The sequence below is a fragment of the Struthio camelus genome, chromosome 1, assembly GCF_040807025.1.
Source record: "Struthio camelus isolate bStrCam1 chromosome 1, bStrCam1.hap1, whole genome shotgun sequence".
Taxonomy (NCBI): Eukaryota; Metazoa; Chordata; class Aves; order Struthioniformes; family Struthionidae; genus Struthio; species Struthio camelus.
The window spans coordinates 26293939-26312600 of NC_090942.1; the positions used below are offsets into that span (position 1 = coordinate 26293939).

Consider the following 18662-nt stretch of genomic DNA (forward strand, 5'->3'; position numbering starts at 1 on the left):
TAGCTCCTAGTTTTAATGGAATCTTATTTACACTGCTCTTTGCTATTTATTGCTACCAACTTCTAACCTACTTTTTTTTTTTTTTTTTTTTTTTACTGAAGAGGATTTATCATCCATAATCATGTTTCCCTTCTTACACATCTACTTTTCCCCAGTTTCCCCAGATTAAAAAAGTCCATTTTAAAAAAAATGGTGTAGGCAACAGCAGCCTGCTTTCATTTTGATTTAGATAAAGCCTCAGTTTTCTGTACTACAACAAGTACAACTCACAACTATCAGGCCCTCAAGGATCCAAATGTTTTAGGGGCCTCCTTAGAAGTTTTCTAATGTGATTGTCCCTGTTACTGCTAGGAATTTCAGAGGATGAACTACTTCTCCCTTTCTTCTTTCTTGAACCTTGCGTTGTTGTTGTTTTTTTTAAATAGGAAAAAAATCATAGTCCAGGAAGGAATACGTCAGCTGCAAGACAGGTTCACCGTGGTTTCCATCTCACTTTCCTATTTCTATCCATGCCACCCATCCTAAAAGCCACAGGAAGGATCCCCTTCCAGCACATAACGTGGGTTAGGGATTTTTTAACCACATGGAAGACAGAACTTCTGTGTCCATTTCGGTAGGTAACACCGACTATCTGGAGACAAAGACCTCAAAGCAAATGATAGGAAAAATGCTGAACTATCTATGCATTTGTTATCCACCCATCAGAAAAATATCCTCCTGTACACAGATCAAAGGATCTATGAACATACAGGTCATGTGCAGCACTTACACAAACTTAGCTATATCGTTCTGAAACAGTTTCAGGGACAAAGCTTTTCTTTTTTGACAAATGTACAAAAAACATTAATACCAGGAGTTGAGTTTGTTTTGTTTTATTTTAACACCTAATACAATTCAAATTTAAAGGATTACTTGCACAAAAAAATAAACACATTTGGTATAAAAATTTATCATCACTTTAACACCTTTTTTCTCTTCCTCTTATGACCTGCACCTTCTCTGGAGCAGAAACATATAAAGACTAATGGCACAAGTTGTTTTATCCTACAGATTTGTTGTTGTTGTTTTTACATACTCAAGTATTCTAGAGGACAACAGCCCGCTGTATACAAGAACCATTTTCTTCAGCCTGCTGAATTAAGTTTCATAAAGAACCAAAGCTATAAAGGCATTTTAAAAACCATTGTCTTATATTCTTTTTAGAAGCACTGACTTTTTGCACCATTTATATACATAATGTTACATAACAGCTCTTGAGTACAGTACATGCAGCAGAATATATCTGTTGAATATAAAACATACATTTAAAATCTTCACTTATCAGAATTCTTTGAAGACTGAATTATTGTAGAATGCCCATTGCTTAGAGAAAATGGTTTGAGAGTACAAATGTCTGCATATGTTGGCCACTGGAACAATCCAAGGCTCACGGGAATAGTATCTGTAGCACATCAATGTGCATAAATAATTTGCTTACAATATTAAAACACAACTAGCAAAATCAGTAATTCCAAGATCTTATGACTGCTATGTTAACCCTTCTTTAAGTGGTTGCAAGAAGTGTGGTGGGGTCCCCCCCACCAAGTCCTCTACAAAATCTTTAGCATGTAATTTGTTTTCCAAATGAAGAAGCTTATTTATGTCTACTGCCTCTTCTCTTCATTGCAGCTGTACACTGTGGACAGTACCATTTCCCTTTTGGTGCTTCTGTCAGTCCAACACAGCCATAATGGAACCACTCAATAGGGCACTACAAAAACAGAGTTAAAAAGAAGGTTTGGGTTTTTTTTCTAAACACCTGTTACAAGAATCTTTCAACAAAAATGAAGCACCACTAAGAAGCACAGGTCCTGCCTTTCACACAAAGTCACAGGACAAAACGAGAAGAGTAGGTCAGTCTCTAATGTACACTCAGAGAAAACAAACAACTCTAGAAGTCAAGCATGGAACAACGTTAACAGAGCAAATTAAGTATATTATGCTTAGGAAATAATCTCATTTGGCAACACCTTAAATGTCACAGAAGTAATTATTACTCACTTCTGTGTAAATGAAGAAGTATGTCAATTATTAAATCCTTCCGTTCAACCATTTTAAAATTTTATTTGAATTGGACAACTGGTACTAGTAGTGACACAGCTAAAAGTACCCAGAAATAAAGGGTATTTTAAATACGTCAGACTTTCCTGAAATTGGATAAAGCCTTCTAAAACAGTTTGAACTATGGGGGTAGATGGGGAGAAGTTTCCTAAAGAATAGTTCAACCCATATATACACTCCCACTGTACTTTTATCACAAACACTTAAGCTCTACTGCTGTTTAACATTTTCATGAAATTGTCTATGAACCTGGCTCTACTACCACTTCTAGTATCTACTGCAAACCTCTAGTTTTTTCTTCATTCTTCAACTAACTGACTTTCTGCATGATTCCTTCAGTTTCAATACAAGTCACGAAAGACGAAATAAGAATGAAAAATCTGAAGTAGCAAGAATGAAATCCATAAATATCAGAATAGTAAGTGGTACATTTCTAATATTTAAAGAAAACTTTAGTGTTAGAACAAGCCTTTTTAATTTTGAAGCTGCTCACAGAGGAAAGAAAATTACTAATATGTAGTGTTACAACATTTAAGATAGTGAATAATTGAGGAAATAGTCAAGTTGGTTTAATGCAAGGGTTCAAAATTTAATTATGCTTTGTTTTTTAGCAAAAATATTCTTTCAACCTCAAAAAAATTAGTAAGCATAGGTTCTGTTTAGAACAGAAGAACTAAATAAGCTTAGAAGTTCTTAAAAGCAATGTTCCCACTGTACAAATACTTTTGTTCCATATAATAACTGAATCATTCTCTGCTTAAGGAGGAAAAAATGGAACACAAGCATCTGGAATTAATAATATTAAAAACATATTTTCATCTTTTCTTCTTTCACCACTTTCTTCCACCCATCCTACATGTTTAAAGCATGGCTCTTTTTTTTTTTTTTTTTTTTTTTTTTTTTTTTTTTTTAAGATCACTGCCAAGCCTAAGGTGGAGTACAGGACAAGTATGGAAAAAGTATTATTTGCTTTTTTTAAACCAATAAAGCGTCATCATTCTGTACAGGAGAGTAAAACTGAAAACAAAATAAAAAAACTCTACTGTAAAACTTACTCTAAAAAAAGTTAACTACTGTAAGCAATATTTATATGCACAAGCCTCTCTCATTAATCTTTAGGACTTTGTTACTTACATCTTGGTTATCACAGCCTACCATTTCACCATAGGACACCTAATTAAAAGAATAAAAAACAGTTATTAATAATTATAAGCAACTGACATTTTCATAGGGCCAATATCAGAATTTTTCCATTGAGGAGTTTTTCATTAATAGCAGCAATGATCTTTTGATTTTTTTTATTTGTTATACAATCTGAAGAATGTAATGTTCATACCAAATGGATTTCCAAAATCAGTTTTTTATGCAAAAATGATATTTTTGCATATTTCAGGTTGTATGATAATTCAGGTTGTATGATAAAGATCAGCATTCAAAACCTGACCTAAGCCCTTAATTGATCTGAACAACAGTACTCAGCACATTACCAGTCCAGATTTCAAGATGATACTGCTGTTCAACATTTCCCTTGCAAATATGACAATTTTAAGCACTTTCACTATTTAAAAATATTACATGTTTTCAATAGAATTAAAAAAATTCTATACACTGAAAAAACCCCACCCTAGCACACTTAAAAGTATTTAAAATAAGAACAGACATTAAATAAAGCTTCTCATGTCCTCCTGCAGTCTTTGAAGTTTCTTGGTGGCTTTTAAAAAAACTAGTAGTTTCTCCATTATTCACAACAAGAAGGAAAGTAGGAGATACCTGGCAAATGATCTTCCTTACTAACTTGGAATCTTAAGTAAATTCACTGTGAACCTGTTCACTCTTGAAGTCTCAAGTCTTGAGTAAAAGATTTAGAACTCTCCACATATGTTACATCACAGAAAAACTTACAGATGAGTTCACTATTCATATCACCAGCAGGTGAATACTAAAACCATTCTATCCTCAGTAGTGAAATTCTGATCTGTTTTTAAATTAGCAATTAGAGATGGAAGTTAAACTACAATGAAATAGCAGCTCTGACTATACTTCAGGTTAGAAGTCTTTCTTACCTGATTACAAATGCAGTAACGCGGTTCATTTGGATCATAGGTCCAGTCAACCTGGCTATTAGAATCAGACTCTGGTATTACTGCTGTTTGCTGAGACAGTTCTTGTGCTAATGCAGATGAAGAAGAACACGATGATAGAGAGGAAGAGGACGAAGATGAGGAGGACTGCTGACTTGAGGATTTGTTGTTGTTTCTGAACAAACAAAAAAATAACATACGATAAATACATTTACTACCAAGTGAAAGGATCATAAAGCAAATACTACATAGACTCTGAAACATTACAGAATGTAAATCTCAAAGTGTCATTCCATAGTAGATTTCAAGAAGTGAGACGGATGTATTGAATGCTATTTGGAAAAGGAAATCAATCCATGCCTATAAATACAAGACAGATTATTCTAATCAATGGAATTTAACAGCTTTAAGCTGTCAAATTACTTTAATGAATGTTTTTCTTCACAACGTTTTCCACTGATAGCCCTGGTGTCAAGTCTCCATAAAAATTACCACCAATAAAATAAATAGAATTTGCATATAGATGTTACATATGTCATGTACAACAGATAGCTGTGTTTTGAAGATGACTGATTCTATGTTAATCCCCACTTAAGCACCATCACTCCACTAGAACTGTGCCAGTATACAAATATTAAGCTTTTGCTTATAGGTCAGATCTGACACCCAAGACAGCCGGCTGTAGATGAAAATCATTTCTTAGACGCAATTATTAAATGAACTGTAAACGCATGCAAATTTGTATGAAGAAGAAAATATGCAAGTCAGTTTAAAAGGATGTGCATTCTCAATGAGCTCTTTCCAGTACTGGTTGACTAGAATCTTCAAATACTTTTAAATTAATCAGACACAGAATCCATTCTGTTTCCTGTCCTAGATGTTCAGCCTTCAAGTGTCATGATTATTCGCAAAGTGGCATGAAACAGATCTAGTTCAAAACCATTGACAAAGCATTGCATAACAATTCCCAATATTTGATTTTAGGCCAAATCTTCACTCCAGAACAATGAGAAAAGAAACCAGACTATGTAACAGAACAAAAAGCAAATGAAGACTTCTATTTAAAACCTTGAAGTGAGTGTGTTTAAATAAAAAAAAAAAAAAAAAGAGAGAGAAAAAACAAGAAAGCCCTGAACAAAAAAAGCCAGCAGCTGTATGGGTTGTTGTCCCAAGAACATTAAATACAAAATATTTCTAATATGTGCCATGCATTTTAAAAGAAAGCTTAGCTGCCTTAAACCGTAAGTGTAGTCAATAAGAATGAAAACCTACTTGCTTTTTCTGCCACTTCGTGAATCTGTGGTTGATGAACTTAACGTCTGTGTTAATGTAGAAGCCAGAGCTGATGACGAATACCCAGCTGAATCTCTGGATAGTGAAAATTCTCTTCCAATCTGAAAATCATTGTTCTTAAATGCTTCATAGCTGGCTTTTAGACTGGATGTTCTTCTTCCTTCCTTCATCTAAAAGGAACACTGATACTGCATCAGATTACACAGTAGGATTCTTACATAAGATACACCAAGCTGCAAACTACTATTTGCATGAACAAAACAACGTACATAAGCGGTAAAAATGGGTAGGAATATGTCATAGGAAAAGCTACATAACAAGCTGTTCCTTTCTGCAAGTTTTACAAGATGAAATTGTAGTATACAAAGAGCAGTAGTAATACGAAAACTGAATTGCATCACCTGAAGGTGATCATGGAAATGCAGATGAAGACAATCACTAGTCTTTCTCCTTAATCAATAGTGGATGGCAGACTTTCAAGAATGTTTTGACATTACCTGTGCTGTGGCTTGCACCGCTTGAGCTGCTGCCATGGTAATAGCACCGGCCCCAGATCCTGAAGATAATGAGCCCAGGTTATATGATGCCAATGGTTGAGAAGAGTTTGTATTGTATGCATTGTTTGAAGAGGATGATGAATTACTGTTTCGACACCCTTGATGAACAGAATACATTTATGAAATTCAAAATGAAACTAAATACCTTTGCATTTTAAGAAGAGTTATACATGACAACCAGTGAAAGATTAGGTAGTCTGGTTATGCATCAGAGTACTATGATCACTTTAAAAAGTTTTAGAAAAGTTATTTAACACAGCCAGCATTGGCTTAAAAAAAAAAAAAAAAAAAGTTTATTCCCCACCTATCCTTATGTGCCAAGAGTCCCTGCTCAGTCCAGCTGCTATGTCTGTATAAACCAAATGCCAGTTAAAACAATGCTCACTGCAGTAACCATCAAAGAGAAAGTATGAGTTTGACTGCACAGAAGTACTGCTTCTAAAATATAATTTAGAACGAATCTGAATTATAAGAACTACAGACCACAACAATTTTAACAAAACACAAATTTCCATAGCAGTCAACAGATTGACAGCTGCTCAACAAACGCAGTTCCATTTCATTTGCCATCTCTTGCGAAGCTCCTTAAAAAAAAAATATGAAGGAGACTATATAGAAGCGGTGAACAGCACTAAATTCCAAAACCTACTGTAGGCAGACAATGCAATGCTTAATTTGTATTACAGTTCAGGAGGATTAGTCCACATCAAAGAAAAAAAAACAACATCATCCTTTTCACTTCAGATAGGCAAATTATTTAGTTACTGTGACCTACAGGCAACTGTGGTTCGCATGTATCAGACCTGCTAAGTCTAAAGCAAAAAGAGATAAATTCATTTCTGCACAGTATTTGGGAAAAATATATAAGTACAAAATACAATGATTACCTGCTCTGCTCTTCCACAAGCTTTCATTTTCCACAAAACAAACTGTGGAACACCCTCACTTTGAAAATGAGCAGAAAGGGTTTTTGTTTTTTTTTTTATTTAAATTCACTACTCAAAAAGACTTCTCACCTATATTAAAGTACACAACACTCCAATGGATTTTTTTTTTTTTTTACTGTAGCTGAATGACAGGTCACAAACACCCTTTAAAAATAAAAAAAAGGTGAAAATTCTTCTCCCTTACTTTGCAAGTAGTTGCACTGCTTTGTTTTCCAAAAATAAGAGTGCACTGAATGTAGTATTTCTACTCCTGTTTGAATGAAACTGTACTGTTATCCTCTTCCAAGCAGTGTGAAGAAAAGGAAACCGCTAACACAGCTGTCAAATGACAACAAACCTCATGTGCTTCATGGATAACACAGATGGTTAACAATGCCTGCAATTTCTCATGTTTCAAATGACTGAAAAACCATTAAAGCCTAATAGCCTCTGATCTCAGACATTAGTACAATTCACAAATAATTGGATCTCACTTCTTCCTATTAAAAAGTAATACAGTGCAATGACAATTAATATTACCTGGTGTATTCTCTTTAGAAGCATCGGAAGTGAGAGTAGATAGAAGAGCTTCAGATTTAAACTTCTTCTCAGGAACATGATCTGTTGTACTATGGTGAGAAGATGGATTGTGTTTCCTTTCTAAATAAAAGAAGTTTAGTGAACTGCAATGCAAAAGCTTTTCAGCCTGAAAGTAAAACTGTAACTAGAAATGCTAGAACAGCATTCTAAACTAAATCCCTCGAGTAAAACCTTGTTATTTTATTCTTGCAATCCCTCTGAACAGACATTATCACTGCATTATGACCACTTTTTTCCAGTGTTTGGAGGGGAAAAAATTATAAAGTTGTGGGTATTTTTTTTTCCTGATACTATTTGACAAGAAATAAGAAAATTTAAAAAGTGAACATGTTTTTACGTTGCAAGAACTTACTCTCTACGGGAGTGTGCGAATGAGCATGATGGTTATTCACAGGCTGTGATGGTGTATCCAGCTCCAGAGACCCTAATAGGGAGTTAAAAAGGAGAAGAAAATTTGAAAGCCATCACTGAAATGATTTTGACTTTACATACTAAATGAATCTTCATAATATTAACCAAATCACTATGCAGTTAGACTTATTTGGATCAGAACAGTTTTTTCTAGAGCTGAAACCATTCCCATAATACAACAAGGAGCCTAGGGAGTAAAACAGTTTTAAACTAAAAATTGATGACTGCTGCCATATAACTACTGAAATCAAGAAGTTAAACCCAAGCCCAATAAAGAGAAGAAACAACACTGCTGTCATCGTGCCTCCTAGTCCAATGAGTTGCACACAGGCTAGTGATGGTTGTAGACTGCTGCACGAAAAGTACTAATGATCTGCACTGATGCAAATTGAACAGCATCACTACGTTCATGAAGAGAAAAGCCTGTACTAAAATACAGTAACAGGTACGCTGTATTCACAAGGCAAACTCCCATCTTGTCATACTGAGTCAAAACAACCAAGGAGTAGAAATGTCTTTTAAGATGCTCTAACATTCAGTACTACAGGCTTCAGATCAGCGTTCTTATTTTCTGCAGTGGTGGGGGAGCAAGCCAAATGCTGACAGACAGGAGAACACGAAGCTTCAGTAATCCTAATTTAGATTGATCTAACCCATAAAACTACCATGGTTTTTGGTAGCACTACTTCATTTATGCTGTTCTTGAAAAATTATTCTGAGGTCATTTTTGTAGTAGCTTCGATACCGCATTAAAAAAAGGCAAGCTCTCACACACATTTTGTTGAGTCAAGAGAAGGGAAGACAAAATTGGCAGGGAGAGAGGCAGGGAGAGAGGCAGGGAGAGAGGCAGGGAGAGAGGCAGGGAGAGAGGCAGGGAGAGAGGCAGGGAGAGAGGCAGGGAGAGAGGCAGGGAGAGAGGCAGGGAGAGAGGCAGGGAGAGAGGCAGGGAGAGAGGCAGGGAGAGAGGCAGGGAGAGAGGCAGGGAGAGAGGCAGGGAGAGAGGCAGGGAGAGAGGCAGGGACTACTTTTTCAGTTGTGATTACGATCCAAATCTATGTCTAAGAATAACATTTCTTGTAATATTAGTCATGAGGCTAAATGATCACAGCACAAGAGAGATTATGACTGTAAGTTTCTATATACACAACAGTTTGTGCAGTCTTCAGGAGGAAGAGATTTTGAACTAACTGCAATACCAAGCAACTTATACACAAAAAGATTTAATAATTCAAGAAAGTAATTCAAATTCATTTCTCTAAAACTCTACCTTCCACATTTCTTTACCCTTTTTCCTATCAACACTTTAAAAAAAAGTACTTGAGTATTACCAAAAGAAAAAGAAAGTAATCACAGTTACTCTAGAAGAGGTTCCAAGCACAAGAAGATAGTCTGACTGAGCAAACATTAATCATGTTATGAACTAGTCAAAAGGCTGCCCTCTGGTGGAACATTAATAATATACATGTTAGCAGTCAGAGTAAATGCAAAGAGGTTTCTACTTTTCATATTATTAAAAAAAGCAGTACTTTAAAGATGTAACACGCAATCTGGTATGTTTGTCTTTTAAGTTCTCAAAATTCTCCTAACCCACCTCAGCAATCGCATGACTCAACTGAAAAGCAGAATGGCAACCTAAAACGGCAACTTGGAATCCAAATATAACAAACTAGTTGCCTTTTTATGTAGCTGCTACTTCATTTAAAAACACTTACCTTGCAGTTTTCTTTTTGTGTCTGTTATTTTAAAAGAGCAATTACAAATAAAATATCTAAAAGGGGATCTTTTGTGACAAAGCCATACAAGGTTCAAAGAAAGGGTATTCCTAACCTCCTTGTGCGATTTAGGTTACTATCTCACTAGCCTTGGGTCGGAAGTACAGTCACCAACTCTTAATTCCACAATCACAATACCTAAATTAATTTTGAATTTGATTATAATCACATTTTAACTTGACAGCAAAATATTGATGCATATAGAAAAGTTGGATTCGCCTATACCAAGCTATCCACAAAGCTATCAAACTACCATTTTAAAATCTTCAGAAATTAATACCATATTTTTCTTTGCATTCTTAATGCTAGCATCGCAACATTTGTAAGCATGCAGGTTTCCTCCCCAAAATGGTTGTCACTTTTACAAAACAACCTGTCCCTCCCCTCCAAAACACAAAACCACAGAGTGCCTAACTTAATACTTGATATTCTACAACTATAACTAAAACATCCCCCCTCCTCAATTTGGTGGTAATCAATTCACGTAAGGCATAGTATGTTTTCGACTGGGTAAGTACTGCAGTGCAAACTTTCCACTTATCTGAGCACACAGAGGTGTTAAAAGCAGGTTTAAAGAATTTTGTACCTTATTTTAGTAATTCACAAGTGCAACAGTTTTGGGAAAAAAAGTTATTCTAAATACTCAGTTGTATTTTGACTCGATCAATTAACGCTGAGGCTGGAAGTAAAACTTGAGATCACTTACTGATAGAAGGTATCTATGAAAAAGCATCGTTTTGAAACTAACAGAAACATTACAGGCCACTAACGAATTTATGGTATTTTCATTTGTCAATTTGACAGAAAACCTGTCAATGTTCTTTAAGAAAATTAGGCATACTTACGTCTCTCTAATATTTCTGTTATTCCAGCATTATCTGCTTCAAGTTCCATTTTAAATTTGGCAAGTTCCTGGTCAAGTTTTCTCAAATGACGGTCTACCTGTTTTTGAGACAAACCAACAATAAGTAACATCCGATTCCAGAACAGTAATAGTTACACCTTTAAGTCTTGGGCCTGCTAAATATTTCCCTTTCAGCAATTCTCTGGCATACAGCACTGAGCATGAAACACACAGAAGTATAACTTCTGGGTTACCTACGTTTCCCTAACTCAGCAGCCAGACTAGAAATAACATCAGAATAGGGCTGTTGCTCCTCAGTTGCCCAGTCAATCACAGCATACTCCAAGGCTGCATATAGGCTTAGCAGCTAGAAGCCCTCCTCTTCTGAAAGTAATGTTCCAAGATACAGGGTTAATAGTTTCTTCTGAGAAAAAAAGAGGAGGATTTGGGGGTATTGTGGGTATGGGTATAGAAGAGGGAAGCGAAAGAACATGCACTTTAGAAAAGGCTGGGCTGCTACACTTTGAAATTGAGGATATTTTAGTGAACCACAATATTTGCATGCAACTATACACATCAGTAGCCTTAGGTATTTAGTAGGTGGGTCTCTAAACTGTAAATTTAAAGACTGCTGTGTTTTTGAGTGAAGTGTGACACCTCGAGCACTGGAGCATGATCCAAGAGCACTTGGATACTGAAAATTAAGAAAAAAATCTAAACAGCTTGGAAATAAACACTGTACTCGAAATGTTTTCTTCATCTATAGTCATACAACAGAATACTGTATCTATCTGTACATTAAACCACTGCAATTTGAACAAGTTTTTGCAGTTACCAGCTAAGCAAATGAGAGAGGTTAAGTTTCTACAGTTCGTTATCAGATTGAGGTAGAAAAAGTAGACAAGGAATATTTGTTTTTTTGTCTACTATATTTTCCTGCAGTTTAACTTTAAAGTTCTGTACTCTGAGAAAATGTAAAGTAGATATATTTAAAACTGAAGTAAAGAAAAACAGGAATACAAAAAACTAGCAACCTTGGGGCTTATAAGTAACAATTATTACTCAGAGCAACAAAGTTTCTTAAAGTCAGCATGTTAAATGTCCTTTTCACAGCAAAATATAACTGTATGTAGCTGACATACAAGTACAGGTAATACAGTTGAAATACTTATCAGATTGTTTAGAATTCCTTAAGGTGCAAATTTAGATAATTCACTTTCGTCTACTTACCAAATCATATATTTGGTTAGCCAGTTGTACTTTTTCATCTGCATCTTCCAAAGCCTTATAATAGTCCTGTTAGGAAGAGATATTTTTTTTTAATTATGAATGTAACTGAAGTAAATTCTGTTATTTTTGTTTTAACTATTGTAACCCAGTGTGAAACGTAAGCTAAAAGGAGACCTCTGTGTTACTTTCCAAAGACCGTGAAGCTGTATTGTAAACAACAATCAGCTAAAATCATGCCTTAGAAAAAGCCAAATCACAATATGTTGACAGTGACAGTCAGATCTCACATGCTAGTTTGCTGCAAGAAAAGAAACAAAGTCTTGGATTTGTTTTATATTATATAGCATAAACTTATGGACTCACAATGAGGTATCATTCAGAGTTTTATCTAAATGTATTATAAAACAATTTAACCAAAACAACACAATTTAAACTCTGCTCTAACTAATGAAAATCCACAGACAAAACTTGATTTTTTAAGTAGGCTTAAGCATGTTTCAACTCTGATTTTAAACAGGTTTAAGTGTATTTTCATTCCTGATTTCCACTGAGAAGTATCTTGCTTAGCTGAACACTATGTGAAATCTTGGTCCCAATGAAGTCAAAAGTTTTTTTTTTTTTTTTTAAATTTACTCTAGTGAAGTCAGAACTTTTACATACACATATATATTTATATTTGTATATATAAATCCTTTTGTATTGACTAAGCAAAACACCCTCGGCTGAATAAGGGGCTAAAGCAGCAAGCACAGGAGGCTAAAAAGGATTCTTCTTTTCTGAAAATAGATGGCCTACATTGCTAACAATACCATTACCAGATCTAAGCGTTGAAAAATAAAATAAAAGCCAAAACACATCCATCTTCCATTCCTCTCCCCCTAATACTACTTGTACCGTAAGTATACCATATACAGGGACATAAGAAGACTCAAAGGGAATGCTGAACCTCAGCTTGGAAAACATCCTCTGAAAGAAAGCCAATTCATTTATGCAGCTTCCTGTCACACAAGCAGAAACAAAGATTAAAAGGCTGAGCTGAGAATATAGTACTTGCTATCCTCATCACTATAGGCCCCTAATTTTTTAAAATACTAGTGCATATTGGGCAAAACTGAAGATAAATGCTTGATCAAGGAAGCCTTTCAGCCATTTTTCTCCTCTTAGGTAGTTCTATGTACCTTTGTGAAAGCCCAAGGGAAGCCATAGTTCTGAACACTTAGTTTCCATGAATTGTGGCCATAAACTGATTTTTTCCTAAGGTTATCTTCTTTTGCAAAAGAAAAACGTGACCCACTCCTGGGAGGTCCTTACTTTTTTGATAGAAGTCATTTGTTCTTCTCTCCATTCAGGTTTGTTTTTCTTTGCATTCATAAAAAATTCATTTACCCTCTGCTCAAGTTGGTCCATTGCATCTATAGCAGAAGAAAAGATTTTAAGATGCATGTTATCTTCTCAGGTACGTAAACACTATAAAATAAGGTGGTTGTTTTTTCTTTAACAAAGTTGACAGGACTGAGGTGCAAACTATTAGAGGGGAAAAAAACCCACAAACCAAGTGACAATGGACAGAGGAGGGAAATATTACCTTAACTTCCAAGAAACAGAATAGCATTCTGATAGGATTCTCATCAAGGTTCTTGTGCTCTCCAGCATGGGACAGGCAGGACTCCAAGTTCTAAAGGTTTTCTGTCCCTAAGAGCAGTGGTAGTGACTTAAAGTATGACCCAGACTCCTCACCCAGGGCTCTAGATTGCTGACCTTGGAACTTCCTAGCCCGTTACAAACTGAGCAGGAAACAAAATATTATCCTAAGAGAAACAGTCAAATACAAAACCAGATAACTGAAGAAAAACTAGCGCTTCAAAAAGGTAGAGCAACAGAAGAGTAAAGCCACCACCTTCAAGTCAAGGTTCTCTCTATAACTTCCCAGGAAAAGTGACAGTACACTGAAAGCACTCAGAAGGTTATTCCCCCCCACCCCTACAAGGTATAATTGAGGGGTAAACCCACTGATAAGATGCTACTTGGACAGGATTCTCACTTATGATATTTCTCAGTTTCACGTAAGGGGAAAAATAAAGCCACCAATTCTTTAAAACTAATTATCATAAGAAAGGAAAATGTCTGTCAAACTACAAGTTATTGGTTTGGTTATTTACTAAGATAGGAATGGGGATTCCCTTCCCCTCCTCTCCTTCAAGGAAAGCACTGAGGTTAGTATTTCAACAGCTGGACTTTTGTCCATTCCACAGCTTGTGTATTTCCAAGACCAAGCAGCTGCCACAATCAAACTCGCTTTGACAGCCTTACTAGTCTCAGGATAGATGATAGTACTGAAAATGGTTTTCACAGAACTCTCAGTGATACCATCCAGACAATAGTTTCAAATGAAACACGACAATGTATCTACTTCCTTCCCCCTTCAGACTCTCAGTGTAGAATGCTCAAGACTTTTTTTGGAATGAAGCATTAAAATTGCCTCACATGAGGGTGATCATCTCCAAAAAAAAAAAAAAAAATTAAGAAAATACCTCAAGAAACTCACGAGTATGCAAGTACGATCTAATACTTCAAATCCAATGGAGCCTGTTGGTTTTCGCACTTTGGGAATTTTCAGGACTAGAACCAATTATTCATGTAAACAACCAAATATCATGTACACTACATGATCCAAGAGGAACATGTATTGATTTTGCCTAGGCTAGGAAGGCCCAGCATCAGAACCAATAGGATCCTAACAACTGACTGGAGAGACAGCAATTAATCCCAAATGAAAACAGTCACTACACAGGCTTACATCAACATTATTTACACCCAAAGTAGTCAAACAATTTTGGTGTAAAATAGGCTAAGGATGGGAGAATCTGGACAACATACACTTTCCACTTGTGTTCTTCTGTGAGAAATTAAGTAGTCTGAACAGGAAGCAAGCAGCTCACACTTTGTGAAGGCTTCTAAAAGCTCTGTTCTTTGGCCAAATGACTATAATTTGGTCTCTAAACCTCAAGGATAAAACGCTCCATCTTCTCTTCCAAGAGTGAAAACAGCTAGGTGAGGAACAGCAAGATTATTATGGCTTCCCAGACACGAAAAAAAAATTTCCCTCTTTACTTTTTACTGAGGACACCTTTCACTCTGTGTGAAATTGCATATGTGAAAACTTTCAAAGAAATTTGGACTCTCTTGAAAGGTTAGGACTGTTAAGGGGGAAACACAGGAGAGAACCTATTCAATTATCCAAAGGTTCTCTCTGGTATATGTAAGTTCCTTCAGTTTTTCTGTTTCTCCCTCTGCCCCCTTCTAAGCCTACTGTGACACTACATTCTGACATAATAATTTCTTAGAACAGATTTCGCAAGGGAGTTGCCAGAAATTCTACTAGAATAGAGAACTTTTTTCCCAGAGCTTGACATTTTATCACGGAGGCCTGATAATCCATGACTTGAACTGAAATAGATAAAGACATTTTAAGCTCCACATGTAAACTGTCTTAGTTGGACATCAACAGTCAAAGTCACAACTTGGATGTTCTTCCCTTTCCCACAGGTATTATCAAGACGTAAAATAGATACAGTTGGTTTGCCTATACTTATTCCAATGACAAGAAGCAACACCTGTCCCTTTAGAAGTCCATGTTCCCCACAAAGGACAGACTATAAAGTCAGTATCAACTCTGACAGTAGTGCAGTTATCGCTTTATGACTCTTGTAGTTTTCTGAGACAGCATCCCTTGCATAAATGCTGTTTTCAAGGCCGTCAGAGACACTGAAGCTACACAGAAAGTCACTATTTCACAGCATCAGAATAATCTGGTTGATACGGAACATTCAGCTGGCTGTCTGGCAATTGACATGGAAGAGATGAGAGTTCTGGAGTTTTGTAATGTCTTGGGATGTTTTGTCACTCATTGTGCAAGAATTATTGAAGTACTACGGTCCAAAAGAGATTTGTTTTTTTCAATCTGGGCCTAAGGTTGAACTTAGTATAAAATACTTAGTGTCATTTGCCATTTCCAGTTATGGCAGAGGAAACGACAGTACTGCAGCCTTGGCAACACTAGTCGGCTCGTCCTGAAATACACTTTAAGTACTAGCTTTGTTTCCATACTCAATAGAAGGCAAATTTGTGATCTTATTTGGAACTACCTAAGCCCACGAGCTGCTTCCTTCCCTCTCCTGGTGCTCCCTAGTGACACTTACTTCATAAATGTTATCTCCTACTGCTCAGCTCCTGAGCCACTGTTCACGTCCTTTGGCTTTGGCATTGAAGCCAGGATAGCACTTACACCACAGTATACAGAAAAACTTATAGCCAGTTCAACACACATTAATAAAGTCTGTCAAACAGACCAGCTGGAATCATTAAAGTAAATACCTCAGATCAAGCTTGAGACCTCACTTGAAAGGATTATAGGTCAAACTATTGTTTGACCTATTGCACTCCTAGACAGCAAAATATTGTAAGCATGGTGCTGCATTTCATACTACTGCACTGCACCAACTTGTTACTTCAATCCTTGTTCTTTCTCTCTCTCATTCTTCCTTATGATTGCCCAGTCCTTCTGTATTGATGAATCCTCGCAACTTTTGTCACAAAGAACAATTTCGTCAACAAAGAGCTTTGCATTATGGTCATGACCATATTAATTGTGTGTTAAATGACAGCAACACCTAACTAGAGCCAAAGAATCCTTTAGCATCCTGACATAAGTCATAGATGAGACCAAAAGGCAAGGAATCCTGAAAACAAAATTAGGCAGCATCTGAAATCAGGATATAAACACAAGATATACAAAAAGATCAACAGAGAAACGTAAAGTGGACGTATATTTGGTAAGTGCCAGCTAAGGCACAAGAGACTAGGCAGAAAACATTTTCACATGTACAATCATGAGGGGAGATGGCTGGAAGGTTTCAGAAACAGCGCACAGCGACCTGCTGGAAGAGCGGGATAAAACTCATGCTCCAACCCACCACCACTGCTCTTAGGAATCAAAAGTCTAAAGAGTTTGGGACATGCCACCGAAAACGCCTTAAGGAGCGGCACAAGCCCAGGAGCGAAGCTCCTGTCAAATCCTAGCTGCGCGGAGACGGCGCTGTGAGCGGCCGGGCGGCTCGGCGGGGCCGCGGCTCGGCCCCGCTCGCTGACATAGCGCCAGGCGCGCGCGCTCCGCCCCTCGCTGCGTCCCGGCGGCTCCCCGCGCGGCGCCGGGGCTCCGCAGCGCCGCCTCCCGCAGCCGCAGCCGCGCCCGCTCCGACAGCGCCGCGCCATCGCTCTCCCGTAGGAGAAGACGCCAGGAGCCCGGCGCGGCGCTGGCTGCCGGCCCCCCGGAAGGGGCGACGAGACGCAGCCGGCCGCGTGGCGCGGCCCCCCGCACCGGACCGGCCTGCGGCGCTGCCGGAGAGACAGGGCGTCGGGAGGGGAGGGGAGGGGAGGGGGGCGAGCCACCCGCGGGCCACCGCGCGGGGCGGCGGCGGGGAACGGGGCTGCCCAGGCAGGCCGCAGCGCCTGCCGCGGCGCTGTTTCGCCCCCTCTTCTCCTGCCCCCGGCGCGAGCGAGCCGGTGCCCGCGGCCGCCCCCCGCCGGCGGGCCGGGCCGGGCCGGGCCGAGCGGCGCAGGCGGGCGCGGGGAGGAGGAGGAGGAGAGGCGAGGGGAAGCGCGGGAGGGGAGGGGGCGGGCAGAGGAGGAGGGGGCGGGACTCACGTACTCTGCACCTGCAGGTCCATCTCGCGCATCTCGGTGAACCTGTCGCGCAGATCCATGGGAAGCTGCTCGATCACTGCGGGCACACGGAGGGGCGGGGGGGAGGGAGACGGGGAGGAGGGAGGAAGTCAGTCACCGCCGTGGGGGAGGGGGGGAACCGCCTCGTCGCCGCGGCTCCCCCCTCCCCGCGGCCCCCCTCCGCTAGCTATGCCCCGCCGCCCGGCATCCCCGTCCCGTACACACTCACTCTCCAGATAGTCCTCCAGATACAGCATGGCGGCGGCCGGGCGAGCGCCAAGGGGCTTCTCGCTAACGGGGGCTCGTCCCTTCCAATATGGCGCCGCCGCCAACAACACCAGCAGCTCGACTCAGCGAAAACAACATTGGCGGCTGACGGGGCTCGGCTCGGCCGCGCCGCAATTGGCTGCCCGCGCCTCTGACGCACGCCGTGCCTCGCGCGCCGCCGACGGCATCACGGGAAATGTAGTTTCTGCCCGGGGAAGGGCCGGGAAACTACGTGTGCCATGATGCACTGCGGCGGCCGCTCCTTCCCGCCCTCCCGTTTCTGCTGGCGCGGTGGGGGGAGCTGGGCGGGCGGGGTGGCGGCTGCGGGGCGCCGCGTAGCTACCGCGGGCCGCTCCGCTGCCTCCCGACCCTTGTGCCCTGCGTTGTCACTGGGGGTTTCTTACAGCCCCAGGTCCTGGAGTTTAATGTTAGAGTCCGTGCGCTGTCTTTTCGCCAGAAAAAGAGTAGTATAGATAGTAATAAAAGTTACAGGTATAATGGGATATCTGTGGGCTTTGGAATTGCTCTTTAGTGTAGAAAAAATAATTAGCAAATAGATAGAAATGAGTAAGTTACAAGGCTTCTTATTGTAATTTACTTGTTAAATGTTTTGAGCTGAAGTTTTTCCGCAGTTTCAATCCCCGGAATACCTTTATTTCATCGCTGTTTTATCATTAATTGTATTTCCTGGTCTAGTCATGCGCTAATGCGTAGAAGACAGTGATTGTTTTTGTCCAGATGTTCCTACGGTGTAATATGGTTTTTGATGGTGGGGAGGACTTTTCAGGGAGTGGGTGATACCGGATGTAGATAGAGGCAGCGTAAGAATTGCCATACCAGAAAAGACAAGTTTTCTGCCA

General features: G+C 39.1%; 1 protein-coding gene across 4 annotated transcripts; it reads right to left on the reverse strand.

The window, feature by feature from the left end:
* Window positions 1-856: 856 nt before the first annotated feature.
* Window positions 857-17988, reverse strand: ING3 (inhibitor of growth family member 3). Of its 4 annotated transcripts, XM_068932356.1 has the most exons (13): window positions 17765-17871; window positions 17522-17593; window positions 13400-13506; window positions 13126-13226; window positions 11815-11880; window positions 10586-10682; window positions 7910-7981; window positions 7498-7617; window positions 5972-6030; window positions 5454-5644; window positions 4164-4356; window positions 3235-3273; window positions 857-1750 (listed from the first exon to the last, which is right to left on the reverse strand). In XM_068932356.1, exons 4-13 carry the CDS (start codon window positions 13219-13221, stop codon window positions 1634-1636), a joined length of 1050 nt encoding a protein of 349 aa, XP_068788457.1. In that variant the 5' UTR covers window positions 13222-13226; window positions 13400-13506; window positions 17522-17593; window positions 17765-17871; the 3' UTR covers window positions 857-1633. The 4 variants fall into 4 exon arrangements, with proteins under 4 accessions (XP_068788457.1, XP_068788430.1, XP_068788439.1 ...); XM_068932329.1 differs by lacking the exon at window positions 13400-13506 and having other exon boundaries at window positions 5972-6129; window positions 17765-17988; XM_068932338.1 differs by lacking the exon at window positions 13400-13506 and having other exon boundaries at window positions 17765-17955.
* Between the last annotated feature and the right edge of the window lie 674 nt (window positions 17989-18662).

What these genes read in the sequence shown, in the direction of transcription:
- ING3 (XM_068932329.1), bottom strand. Translation starts at nt 17,792, where the DNA reads ATGCTGTATCTGGAGGACTATCTGGAGA. An exon ending in TTCGCACACTCCCGTAGAGA is followed by an intron (nt 7,618 to 7,909) that starts GTAAGTTCTTGC and finishes TCTTTTATTTAG; the next exon opens with AAAGGAAACACAATCCATCT. An exon ending in CGGTGCAAGCCACAGCACAG is followed by an intron (nt 5,645 to 5,971) that starts GTAATGTCAAAA and finishes TGTTCCTTTTAG; the next exon opens with ATGAAGGAAGGAAGAAGAAC.